The sequence below is a fragment of the Octopus bimaculoides genome, chromosome 26 (genome assembly GCF_001194135.2).
Source record: "Octopus bimaculoides isolate UCB-OBI-ISO-001 chromosome 26, ASM119413v2, whole genome shotgun sequence".
Classification (NCBI taxonomy): domain Eukaryota; kingdom Metazoa; phylum Mollusca; class Cephalopoda; order Octopoda; family Octopodidae; genus Octopus; species Octopus bimaculoides.
Window position 1 is genome coordinate 13,320,364 of NC_069006.1, and position 13,320 is coordinate 13,333,683.

Here is a 13,320-nt window from a genome sequence, read left to right on the forward strand (position 1 = left end):
AATTGTTACACACATAGATACGCACTGCGTAATTTATTATATAAACAATATATGCGTATAAATTACGATTAAACCGGATGAAATATGTCACAGGGAATAACATTTTTATGACCGCCCAGCAGTAAACTCTATTCAGCTGAATAGACGTCAGTGATTGGTTGAAATTACAGAAATACGACAACTTTTACATGGAATAATTTGCGAATTCCTTTTTTTTTGTTAAGAAGACTAAAAGTAAAAGATGTTTTATATGACACATTCTACCAGTGTCCCAAGTTTCAAAGTGTTTCGTTAGTGTTTCGTTAAGAAAATACTGGCGCCCCCGTTTTAAAATAGATCCTAATATATATATGAGAAAGGGACAAGAGGGATCATGAGAAATACATTTGGCTGAGAAAACCAGACAAAAAAAAAAGCAGAAAGTAAGAGGACAAAGCAGAAAGTAAGAGGACAAAGCAGAAAGAATGTGAAATATGGAGTATTGTTTACCTTGGAGTATACCATAGTAAGGGCTGGGCCCAGCTTATCCTCTTCTCCACGAAGTGTAATAGTTCCTGAGGGACTTTCCAAACTTGGTACCTCAACAGATACACCTGTTGCTTCCAGAATCTCCTGGATATTAGCTCTCTTCTGACCAATCACATATTTGTGTTGGCACTTGCGCACTTCGACGGACACAGGCTGACACTTCTTTTTCTAGAAAAAGGAAAAAAAGAAAGCTTAGAATCGTACCTACCTATATATATATATATATATATATAAATATATATATATACATACACACACACACACACGCACATACTCATATATACATACATAAACCTACACTTATATACAAATCTGTACTTAAACACAAACATACACAAATATACTCGCACATATATACACATATGTACCTACACAAACACAAATATACCTACACATATTTACATACACAGGCACAAATGAACCTATCCTCCAAAGAAACAAAGAAATGGATGATAAGCACAGAAATGGTCAGTCTTCATCATCACTTTCTTACTTTGTTATCTCTAAATGCTTTATTTCATTCTTCATTCTGTTTGGCACTTTCTTCCTTATAATCTAAACATGAAGATAGAATTGTAATTTACACTCAACCTAACCCACTTTTGTCTATTTCTTTATTTCCTTATAATTGTATTTTTGTCTGTAAACTGCTGAAAATAACATCCTGGTTTGGGTGTGCATTCTCATACTGAATGAAATAATGAGAGGATCTTACAAAGGACTTGTTTAAACAATCACTTGAGGAGGTGCTTTTACACCTTGGATGGATGATAATAATTACACAACACCCCACCAATGTACTACAGGTGTGAAAATGTAACGAAACAATAGTAGTGATTCTAAAGAATGTCATTGCCATTTATTCCATTTTCTATCATTTATCGACTTACACATATATACAGACATGCATACCTACATATATCCTATATGTAATACCTACATATATACCTGATGCACTTATATAGTGTCTTGCTCAAGGACACAACATACCTCTGCGAATTGAATTTACACCTTAATGATCATGAACCGATTTCTCATTGCTCCAGTCTACTCAGCAGGTAAAAATGAGTTGTACCCATAATTCAAAGGATTAGGCTTGTCACATTCCGTGTTGTGCTGAATCTCCCTGAGAACTACATTAAGGATACACGTGTCTGTGGAGCACTCAGCCACTTGTATGTTAATTTCACAAGAAGGCTGTTCAGCTGATTGAATCAACTGGAACACTCGTTGTCGTAACCAACGAAGAGTGCGAGTCACACCTGCGTATATCTACACTTAATTACACAACAGAACAACTACAGTCAGGTGTTCTATTCAATGCCATGTACCTTCCGCTGCCAAACTTCCCCACACACCCTCATCACACCTTTACTGCTTTGCTGAGACACCATCAACACACACAACTTTCAAAAGTTTATGAGATTCAATGAATTGACTGCAATGCTTCAATAAATCCAGCCGACAAACTCTGTGGTGAGTGACATCATCTGCTGTAGCCATGACAACCACTCTAGTGTCAATGTCATGATAAAATGCACCCAGTTTAGTATGCAATGTGGGTGGTGTTAAGAAGGGTATCCAACTGTAATGTTGGAACAAGACATGTCCATCTGACCTGTTTAGGAATTCAATGACTGAATAAGAACTGACGTGGATGGTTATGATCCTTCTAACCCATGCCAGCATGGAAAATGAATGTAAAATGATGATGGGCGAATGAGAGAATAAAGCAGGACCCTTGTTGTACCCAAAATGGAGACCATTGTTGACAGTAGTGCTTATAAAAGCCTGTTCCCTAGACACAGAAGAATTGAAAGAAACTACAAAAACAGGGTTCAAATTAGGTTCCTAATGATGCTGGTAAATAAGAGCCAATAGTATTGTAAAGGGAACCAGATTACAGGTGAGTGTTGCTATGCAACAGTTCTACAATGGATTACCTTCTCTTCCAAAGTCTTCAGGATGAAGGTTTTTGCCTTCATCACACCTTCCTTCTCTCCAGAAACCACAATCTCGTCTTTCATTACACTCGGTGGTGGCACGTTAATGCGGACGTTTGTAGATTCCATGAGAGATTTGATGTTGTTGTTGTGAGGTCCACAAATGAAAGGGTGATAGATCTTTGGAACAGGTATACGTTCAAAAGCCAGTTTAGCCTTTAAAGACAGCGACAAAGAAAAAAAGAACACGTGTAAACAACAGCAAAAGAAGCATATATAAATAAACATACATATAGTCCAGGTGAAAAGAAATATATACATGTATGTGTTCAGATATCGTGTGTAGGTAAGAAGTTCTTTCATCACAATTCTTTATAAGAACCATTTGTTGAAATATCTTTGAAAAATCAGCTTAACCCTTTTGTTACCGTATTTATTTTGAGACGCTCTGGGTTTCTTTCAATTAATTTTAAATATAACAAAGGATTTAGTAAAATAACTTAGTTATCATCATTAAGTTGGTATTAGGAACAAAAATTGTGACCAAGGTTTGGTGGAAGATTTTCATTCAAAGCTTATGAAAACAAGACTTTTGTACTACAGAGCCAGAGGCAGTTTCAGCAGGATTGGTATCGAAAGGGTTAATTATGAAGTTCATTACTCTAGTAAATTCCTCCAAATTCTTGATTATTTCTCAAAATTAAAACCTAGATGTATTTCATGAGAAATATTGCTACAAAAGGGTTGAATTTGAGTTCAGTTTTCTGTGATGCAATGAAAAAGAAGCAAAATGTCTCGACATACCTGTTCGTCTGAAGTGCACTGTATTTCATGGCGGGCTTTCTCGACACCTTCTTTTGTGCCAACAATACGAATGATGTCTGTGTTATCAGCGCGAGGGATTATAATCTTTGTGGCAGTGTTCAGCTCAAGTTCCTGCAATTTCTTTCCATTTTTCCCCAAAATAAATCGATGGTGTTCTTTAGGAATTTTAATTGTATAACTTGCCTAAAACATGAAAGAGAAAAACTAAATGAAATTGATGTCTGTGTTTGTGTGTGTGTAATTAAGGAGGAATAACAAATAATTTACCTATGTCTGTGTTTGATTTATCAACTAGGAGTAGCAACTAATTAGCATATGTCAATGTTTAATGAACTAATGAGGAGTAACAATTTATGCATGCTGTATTTTGCTTGGTGTATTAACAAGAAGTAGTAGTTAATTTACATGTGTCAATGTTTGATGAGAGATAACAATTTATGCATGTGTATTAACGAGGAGTAACAATCAATTTACATATGTCAGTGCTTGATGTATTAATGAGGAGTAGTAATTAATTTACATAGCGTTTGACAATTGACTCAAAGAACCTTGTAACCAATGACATAATTGTCTGTCAATTTCAATACAAAATAAGCAAATAGATCTAATGACAGACAAACTAGACGTTGGTATGTGTCCTTAGCTAGCAGCAGAGTGAATGATCTAGCTTGAAGGAATAAACAAAAAAGATATTACCAATAATTAGCTAATAGCTTAGAAACAGAATAATAAGGTAAAGGTTGGGGTGAGAGAGAAATTGTTGCTTTAAAACTGTAGCTCAATAATTAACTAATGAGAGACAAATGGATATGGAATTGTGACAAAGACGGGGTAGGTTTTATATTTACATCTACAAAAGGGTCTCTCAACAATTTCTTTTGTTTCATGACCCATTTTGATATATATATATCATCATCATCATCGTCGGCATTTAACGTCCGCTTTCCATGCTAGCATGGGTTGGATGATTTGACTGAGTACTGGTGAACCGGATAGCTGCACCAGGCTCCAATCTGATCTGGCAGAGTTCCTACAGCTGGATGCCCTTCCTAACGCCAACCACTCCGAGAGTGTAATGGGTGCTTTTACGTGCCACCGGCGCAAAGGCCAGTCACGCAGTACTGGCAACGGCCACGCTCAAATTGGTGTTTTTTACATGCCACCTGCACAGGAGCCAGTTCAGCGGCACTGGCAATGACCTCGCTCGAATGATTTTCTAAACGTGCCAGTAAGGCAACGCTGGTAACGATCACGCTCAAATGGTGCTATTTACATGCCACTAGCACGGAAGCCAGACAGCTGCTCTGGCAATGATCACGCTCGGACGGTGCTTTTAGTGTTCCACTGGTACAGGTGCCAGTCATCGAATATGGTTCAAATACGATTTCGAATTAACGACCAAGAGTTTCGTGTATTAGCACTTATCAAACTAAGACAAAACTCTCGACCCCTGAGTCACTCTGTTACTTCTGCTGAATATTAATAAAAAATATATACATATATTCAGATTTTGAGTCCTATTTTCGTTCTTTGCATCACCAAACCTATATACTCATAAATACATTTTATGTATATATAAAAAACCTCTATGTTTATATTCTCCTCTCCTACCGTGCTCTCTACGCATTCTGATTGACTCTTCTACATGTTAACATGTACCACCCCGTGACAATGTAAACTTCCATTTAACCAAGATGTCCTTGGCCTGAAGAGTTAGCTGCGCAGTATACACCTTGCCTGGATATTTACCTCTTCCGAAGTTTTGCTCGCTATGAAACATATGTAGCCTGGATCTTATCAACTCCATTCCTTAGCGTGTGTGTGTGTGTGTGTGTGTGTGTGTGTGTGTGTGTGTGTGTGTGTGTGTGTGTGTGTATATTATCTACCTTGATGGTAGATAAATGAAAATATAGAATAATATCCATATCTAAAGATAAAGCTAATATTCTAGAAAATTATAATTCATATTTACTCATTTCAAACATTTAAATATTTAATGAGATTAAATTGATTAACAACTATAATCAAACAATAATACTTCCAGAAATCTTTGCATCAATGAATCAAGTGTTGTTACAAACACAATGTTGTAAAAATGAGAAATAGTTTTCCTCTGACATACACAACAACGATTAGCATACTTGTGTTTGAATCTACCAGAATATAATTAAGAATAAATATGCAGATCATCACATTTAACAAGGCCAAACTAATTAATAACTATAATAAAACATATTTAATGAGACTAATCTAAGCAGATGGCAGAAAGAAGCAAACTATGTTTTGTCTTTACCTGTGTTTGCAGTTCCGAAACTACTTCACGACGGGCTTTCATGACATCATCAGGTTTTCCACTGATGACAACAGTCAAACTTTGATCTTTAGCCAAACTCATCTCAATGGATACACCTGGAACAGGTGAGGAAAAAAAAAAACAAAAAAACAATACAATGAAAATATCAAATATATTTAAAGATGAATAGAAAGAATGGGGTGAGGTTGCTGGGTGTGTGAGATGTCAGTAACATGGATGAAGGAAAGAGAAGCTGGTATGGGTCAGATGGCTTGACAGGAGCTGGTAAGGCCAGGGGCCGCTAGGTTCCAGAGTCTGTTTTGGCATGGTTTCTATGGCTAGGTGCCCTTCCTAATGCCAACCACTTTACAGTGTGCACTGGGTGCCATCACCATTGGATAGTTTTTATGGAAGAAGAGGACAACAGAAGACATGGGAAGGAATGGTGGGGATAGATCTCAAGATGATTGTCTTCACAAATGAGGTGGGGGGGGGGCTGTTGAATGAGGGCACATCAACCCACACTACAATACAAAGGAGAGGTTAAAAAGGTGATAAAAATCAAAGCAGTTGTGTGGTTACGAAGCTTGCTTTGTAATCATGTGGTTTCTGGTTCAAGTCCACACAGCATGACACCTTGGTCAAGTGTCTTCTGCTATTGCTCCAGGTCAACCAAAGCCTTGAGGGGATTTGGGAAATTGAACCCATGGTTGGAAGGCAAGCTGCTTGACCACACATCCCTGCCTGAGCCTATCAGTACTGAGTACTAAGTCCTCTCTCAGACAAATAACTCAGAGTGTCTCCTGTCAGAAAGCTACTTCAGAGATGGAAAATCATAACAGAGACTCCATTGTAAAATGGTGATGTTATATAGCACCAGGTCAGGCCTGACTGTGTAAGCATAACAATCAAATGAATTCCAGCTATGACCACCTTGGCTTTTTATATATCTGGAACTAAAATGTACGATATGTTCTTGCTTTCCTTTTAAAGTAACATAGAATAATTTTGAAGATATGTAGCTGCTATTTCTAGCAGGTTGAGTGGCCACATAGGGGCATCCTTGCAAGTTCATCCCGACTGTATGTACTTTTATTTTCAATATACTGTCAAGGTGAACCACAAAGTTACATTACATTAACTTTGGCCTTTGTTAGGTGCTGCACAATGGAATTGAACCTGAAACCACATGACTTGGAAGCAAACTTCTTAATCAACCCTTCATGCATGCCTCCACCTAAATATAATTCAAGTCATACGTTGTCTTCAAAGATGAATGACACATTAGATAATGTAATCCCAGATACATTATGCCTGGGAGGTAAAAACAAAGACGCAGGGGTGATCACAATCAAGGAGCCTTTTTTATGCTGGATCTGCTTGAAGTGACTGACTTTTGGGGCCCATTACTGCTACTCCAGTTGTTGTAGCTACTACAACTACTACTCACCAGTTTTTTGCATAATTTCACGGCAGATCTTGGCCTGTTCACCTTCCTCTCCAAAACTGTGTTCATTGATCTCTTTAAAACGCCTCTCTTCAAGAGGAACGGTGAAAATCTGAAAAAGAGGAGCAGAAGGAGTTAAGAAATGGAACTATTTCAAAGGAGCAAATTAAAAATACATACATACATACATACAACATCATCATCATCATCATTTAAGGTCTGTTTTCCATACTGTCATGGGTTGGACGGTTTGGCAGGAGCAGGCTCCAAGGCATCTGTTTTGGCATGGGTTCTAAGATTGGATGCCCTTCCTAATGCCATCCACACAACAGAGTGGGCTGGGTGCTTTTTTACGTGACACCAGCACAGGTACTTTATACGTGGCGCTTCTTACTTGGCACCAGCATGGGTGTTTTCTAAGTGGCACCAGCACAGACACTTATTATGTGGCACCAGCACAAGCATTTCTTATGTGGTACCAATACTGGCATGGGGTTAGATGGTTTGACAGGATCTGGTGATGCCAAGATCCAGTGTCAACTTCGACATGGTTTCTACAGCTGGGTACTGTTCCTAACAGTACCCAGCCGCTTGCCCAAGGTGTCGCACAGTGGACTGAACTGATTGGGAAATGGACTTTTCCACCACAGCCATATCTGCACCAGTGTGCATCTGTGCACAAAGTAAGGTACAAGTGGTGCACATATTAAGGACCATTAGACAACACCAATCATGTTATCTGGCTCAGACTTGAGAGAGACCCAACTTCAACAAAGATTTGGATAAGATGTCGACCCTTCATCTGAAACAAGAGGGAAGGTGATTGTGAGTTCAAACCCTGTCACTGCAGCATAAAGTCCTGGAAGAGAAAATGGAAAAATGCAACCAAGGAACTTCAACTGGACAGATTCAGAAGAACCAGGAGAATTACTGAGGTTGGTGATTATGGAATGAATAAATTAGAGCTAGGTCAGGTAAGGTTGTTTGTTAATTGGTCAATGGTTCAAATCTTTGGAAGATTGGGCTCCCATCCAGGCTAGATAAAGTCTTCAATGGTGCCAACTCAATACAATTTAGAGTTTACCAATTCCACATTACAAGAGATTTTTTATCTTTTGGTTGTTTCAGTCATTTGATTGTGGCCATGCTGGAGCACTGCCTGGAGGAATTTTTAGATAAATGAATCAAACCCAGGACATTTTTTTTTAGCCTGGTACTTATTATATCAGTCTCTTTTGCTGAACAGCTAAGTTATGGGGACATAAACAAACTAACACCAGTTGTCTTGTAGTGGTGGTGGGGGGACACACAAACCTACACACATATATACAATGGGCTTCTTTCAGTTTCTGTCTACTAAATCCACTCACAAGGCTTTGGTTGGTCTGAAGCTGAACTAGAAGACACTCACCCAAGATGCTATGCAGTGGAGATTGAACTCAGAACCATGTGGTTGGGAAGCAAACTTCTTACCACAAAGGCACTCATACACCAAAGATAGAGATAATTATTGAGAGTCAACTCCACAGGACATTCTTTCAGAAGTTGATGAATCCCCTACGACACAGGAATGGCTGAAGAATAAAACAGAAGCAGGACATGTTTCGTCTTACCTGTGTTGTTTTGGTACAGCGTCGTGCGAATTTATTCTCTCCATGGGAGGCATTGGTAGCTGGCAAGTCATTCTTGTCTGAGAGAAGAGCAGGAAAAGCCTCATCGTAGGTCTGCGGCTCGTAAGCCTCATCCTCAATATTGGTAACCACCTCAGTCGCCATGTCCAGACTCAAGGTCAGTAGACAAATCCAAGTCGTACAGTACAAACTACAAACAAAGAAGAAGAAAAACAAGTTTAAAGAAATTTCACAATTATATTGAATTCAGTAACGAGCTTTGCTATTGAAAATATTGTGTTCCCCTTTTTTAATATTAATTATTTTTACTGATACTTTATATATATTATACATACAGACAGGACACAGATGTGTGTCAATAGCCAGCTGGAGGAGATGTTCTCCTGGGGCGAAAAGCAACAGTAACATCCACCCTTAGGGTTTAGCCGCATTTAAGAGGCAAATATATTATATATATTATTTGTTTATTTATATCTCAGCTGGAAGTTCGACAAAAAGGAAAACCGTGTTATAGTTCTCCAGGACACAACAGAGGAGTTCAAAACTAGCTGTGTGAGAGAGCACCTGTTACGCAGGTGAACTAATTTTATGCACATGAGCTAATTTTGATAGCTGAAGCTGGTGAAGAATTTGAAAAAAAATGTCATATGGGGAAGAAGAAAAAACTAGGAGGGGCCTCAAAATAAACTTAGCAAATATAAATCTTTTAGAAATTTTCTAAAAGACAGGGTTCTACTTCCGTTTGTGTAAATGGTTGATATGCAGTAAAGGAATAGGTGAAACTTCCATACAATGTACTCAGTGTAAACTATGGGTGCCCAAGTTGCTCAGTGGAGTCACAGACAAAACCTAAAAGAGGAGATTTCCAGTGTAGCTGATGTAAAGGAGTAGCTAAGAATGGGAGCTGTCATGAAATGAATTCTTCCAAATATCAAAAAAATTCTCAGGAAATAGTTGACACTGATGAAAGCTAATTCTCGGGCCCAGAGAGAAAGAAGCTATAGAAAAGACGTTGAAATAATTTGTAAAACTAAGAAAACTATTGATCATGTCTGAAAATAAGTGATTGAAGTTAAAAAGCAGAATAGTTAAAGTGAGAAGTCAAGAAAGAAACAAACTGAATTTTATCAATTTGCAATTTGAGGAAAATTTATAAAACTTGAGAATTCTTTCTTTGTTTTCTTTGTGTAGGAGAGAGTTTTCATGTTTATAAAAAGAAACCAACAGAGAGAAAGATGGAGAGAGAGACAGTTCTAAAGTTCATTGGTCCGTACAAAGATTCAAGTTATACTTAGCAAGAAATAGATCAAATCTCTCTCTCTCTCTCTCTAAATGTTAGGGGTCTATATATAAAGAACTGGTCTTCAATTAGACAACAGGACCATTCTATAGAGTTAAGACAGGAAATTTGAAGATGAAGCTTTAGCAGTTTCCACACAGTTCCAGAGGCGACGATTTCACAGAAGTAAACATTTAGGAGAAATGGTTTTAGAATCAAATGTCAGACATGGCCAAGTGGTTAGGAATTTTAGTTTGTAACCAATCAGGTTTAGAGTTAGTTCTCACTGCATGGCATTTTGGGTAGGTGCCTTCAACCACAGACTCAGAGCGACCAGTACCAGTTTCGCACTGGGGTCAATGTAATCAACGTAATCCCCTCCCACAAGCTGCCCTTGTAGCAAAATTTGAAACCATTATTATTATTATTATCATCATCATCATCATCACAAGCATCCACCTGCCACGTTGTGCTACTAGCTCGAATGAATGAGTTTCACAGAGTTTATGTGTTTGGATTGTTAATGGTTATGGAGACGGGACAGATGGCAGCTGGAATTGAGGATGAGGGGAGGGAAACCTACAGATGCACATGCATGTGTAAGTAGCAATGTGTGCACATGTATGGATTTATGTACATATGTGCAGTGTTGCAGTGTAAGCCAGCTGCACATTAAAGACACGGGGAAGGAGGGAGTGCAGTTAAAATTATGCATATAAAATAGTTTGTGTGCGCTTGTGTATATATGTGTGTGTGTGTGTCAGTGTATGTATATATATACATACATACATACATACACATATATATATATATATATATATATATATGTATATATATATATGCATGTGTATGTGAGTGTGTGTCAGTGTGTATATATGCATGTATATATTTATGTGAAAAACGGATGGGTGTGCATGTGTAGAAGCTACGATTAACTGGAACACTCAGCTGGTTATGGTGATAAGGGTTCCAGTTGATCCGATCAACGGAACAGCCTGCTTGTGAAATTAACATACAAGTGGCTGAGCACTCCACAGACGTGTGTACCTTTAACATAGTTCTCAGAGAGATTCAGTGTTACAAAGAATGTGACAAGGATGGCTGACCCTTTGAATTACAGGTACTACTCATTTTTGATTGAGCTGAATGGTCTGGAGGAATGTGAAATAAAGTGTCTTGCTCAAGGACACAATGCACTGCTGGGTATTGAACTCACAACCTTGCAGTTATGAGCTGAACACCCTGACCACTAAGCCAAGCACCTTCACATTACACACACACATACTCTATGATTAAACCCAGTGAATAAATGTCTGTGTGAGGAGTATTCTGAGAGGATAGAAAAATGGTGAAGAATTGGACAGTTTTGGAGAAGTAGCAAAGGGGAGGGGTCTAGAGTAAAACTTCCACCTTCAAAATCAATAAATTATAATAATTTTTCTAATTTTTGGTACTTATTTTATCGATCTCCCTCCCAACAGGATGAGAGGCAAAGCCAACCTTGGCTGCATTTGAACTCAGAACATAAAGAGCAAGAAGAAAAGCTGTTAAGCATTTTGCCCACTGTGCCAACGATTCTGTCAGCTTGCTGCCTTAAGCTAAACTCTAATAACACAGTATAAATTTATAATGATGGTGATGACGATGGTGGTGATTATTATTATTATTATTATTATTATTATTATTAAGGCGGTAGAATTGTTACTATGCTTAGCGGCATTTTGTCCGTCTTTATGTTCTGAGTTCAAATTCAGCCGAGGTTGACTTTGTCTTTCATCCGAACACTGGGGTTGATGTAACTGACTTACCCCCTCCCCCAAAATTGCTGGTATTGTGCCAAAATATGAAACCATTATTATTATAATAATTATTATTAAGGAGGGTGAACTGGCAGAACAGTTAGCATACCAGGCAAAATGCTTAGTGGCATTTCATCCATCTGTAAGTTTTGAGTTCAAATTCTGCAGAGGATGACTTTGCCTTTTATTTTTTGGGGGGGGTCAATAAAATAAGTACCAGTTGAGTATTGGGGTCAATATGATCAACTTACCCCATCCCCGTAAATTTCAGGTCTTGTGCCTATAGTAGAAAGGATTGCTATTATTATTATTATTATTATTATTATTATTATCATATTTGACCTTTATTGCTGTCGATGACTAAAGACATCATGTGGGAGAAGCCAGTGTGTCCAGCTGTGGCCAAACAGTTTAACGCCTGCTCAGAAGGCTCTGCTACAGGTCAGGCATTGGGACTAAAGGTGGTCCATTGGAACTGAAGACAAGGAGTTGGTTTTGGACTTGAGCAGTTTGCATTTTCTTTGTGCCTCATGCAATCCCATTCTATTCATAGGAAGTGGCACCTGTTGGTGTAGCTCCACCGGATGGAATGGTCTTGTGCTTGTGTTTTCCAGATGTCAGGGTTGATGATTACGAAGATGACGATGGTGATGATGATGATGGTGGTAATGACCAACTAATTGACTAATAAAACAAAATCAGTTAAGATTCTAAAGTGTGAGATCTTTCTGCCAGTTTTTCTCTCAAAGACAATATCCAATAATTTGAAATTGTCAAAAATCAATAAATATTAAACAAAAAATTACAGTATCAATATCTATATCAGATTATCTCCGTGTTAAATTGGAAATAAAGAGGAGAATTTTATTTTATGCACACACACACACACACTTGGTACTCATAAACACATTTAGTGTAAGGTGTATAAATATGTGTGTGTTTGTGTGTGTAACTCTTAATATGTAAAATAAATGGAATTTACAAGGGTAAAAATGGAAATGTTTTTTTTACATAGCTTGATTGTAATGGTGGATTAGTTCCATGAATGTGCATTTGTGTGTCTGTATGTCTATGTATGCCTGTTTGTATGTCTATGTATGTCTGTACGTATGTGTGTCTGTGTCAGTGTATGTCTGTATACAAGTATGTATGAATGTGTGTATGCACATGTGTATATGTGTCTGTATGCACATTTGTGTGTGTATCTGTGGGTATGCTTATGTACGTCTGAGTCTGTGAATGTGTATGTGTGCATGTATGTATGTGTATATGTCTGCATGTACATCTGTGTGTGCATGTGAAATGGGACAAAAATTAATAACATAAATAATATTAATAATAATAATAATAATAATAATAATAATAGTTGGCACCAGAAGAAACTCGTGTAGAAGAGATCAAAAGCAAGAGTTGTTAACAAGCCTCACCTCCCCCTTCTAACACTACCATGTTCGTAGAACAGATTAAGGAGAGGGTGGGGAGGAGAGGGGTGGCCGAGAGAAGGTGGTGGGGGCCAAGCAGAGGAGGGGGGGTTGAAGTATGTGTGTGTGTGTGTGTGTGTGTGTGTGTGTGTGT

The 13,320-nt window shown here is 38.1% G+C and overlaps 1 protein-coding gene across 1 annotated transcript in view; it reads right to left on the reverse strand.

The window, feature by feature from the left end:
- The window catches only part of LOC106872584 (vigilin), a 59,969-nt gene that overhangs the window by 26,462 nt on the left and 20,187 nt on the right, over positions 1-13,320 (reverse strand). Inside the window, exons 3-8 of the mRNA XM_052976915.1 lie at positions 8,650-8,857; positions 7,040-7,148; positions 5,590-5,705; positions 3,276-3,479; positions 2,472-2,687; positions 490-696 (exon numbers count right to left, since the gene is read on the reverse strand). Of these exons, the coding sequence (XP_052832875.1) occupies positions 490-696; positions 2,472-2,687; positions 3,276-3,479; positions 5,590-5,705; positions 7,040-7,148; positions 8,650-8,811 (1,014 nt within the window). The 5' untranslated portion in view covers positions 8,812-8,857. The remainder of the gene's footprint in view (positions 1-489; positions 697-2,471; positions 2,688-3,275; positions 3,480-5,589; positions 5,706-7,039; positions 7,149-8,649; positions 8,858-13,320) is intronic.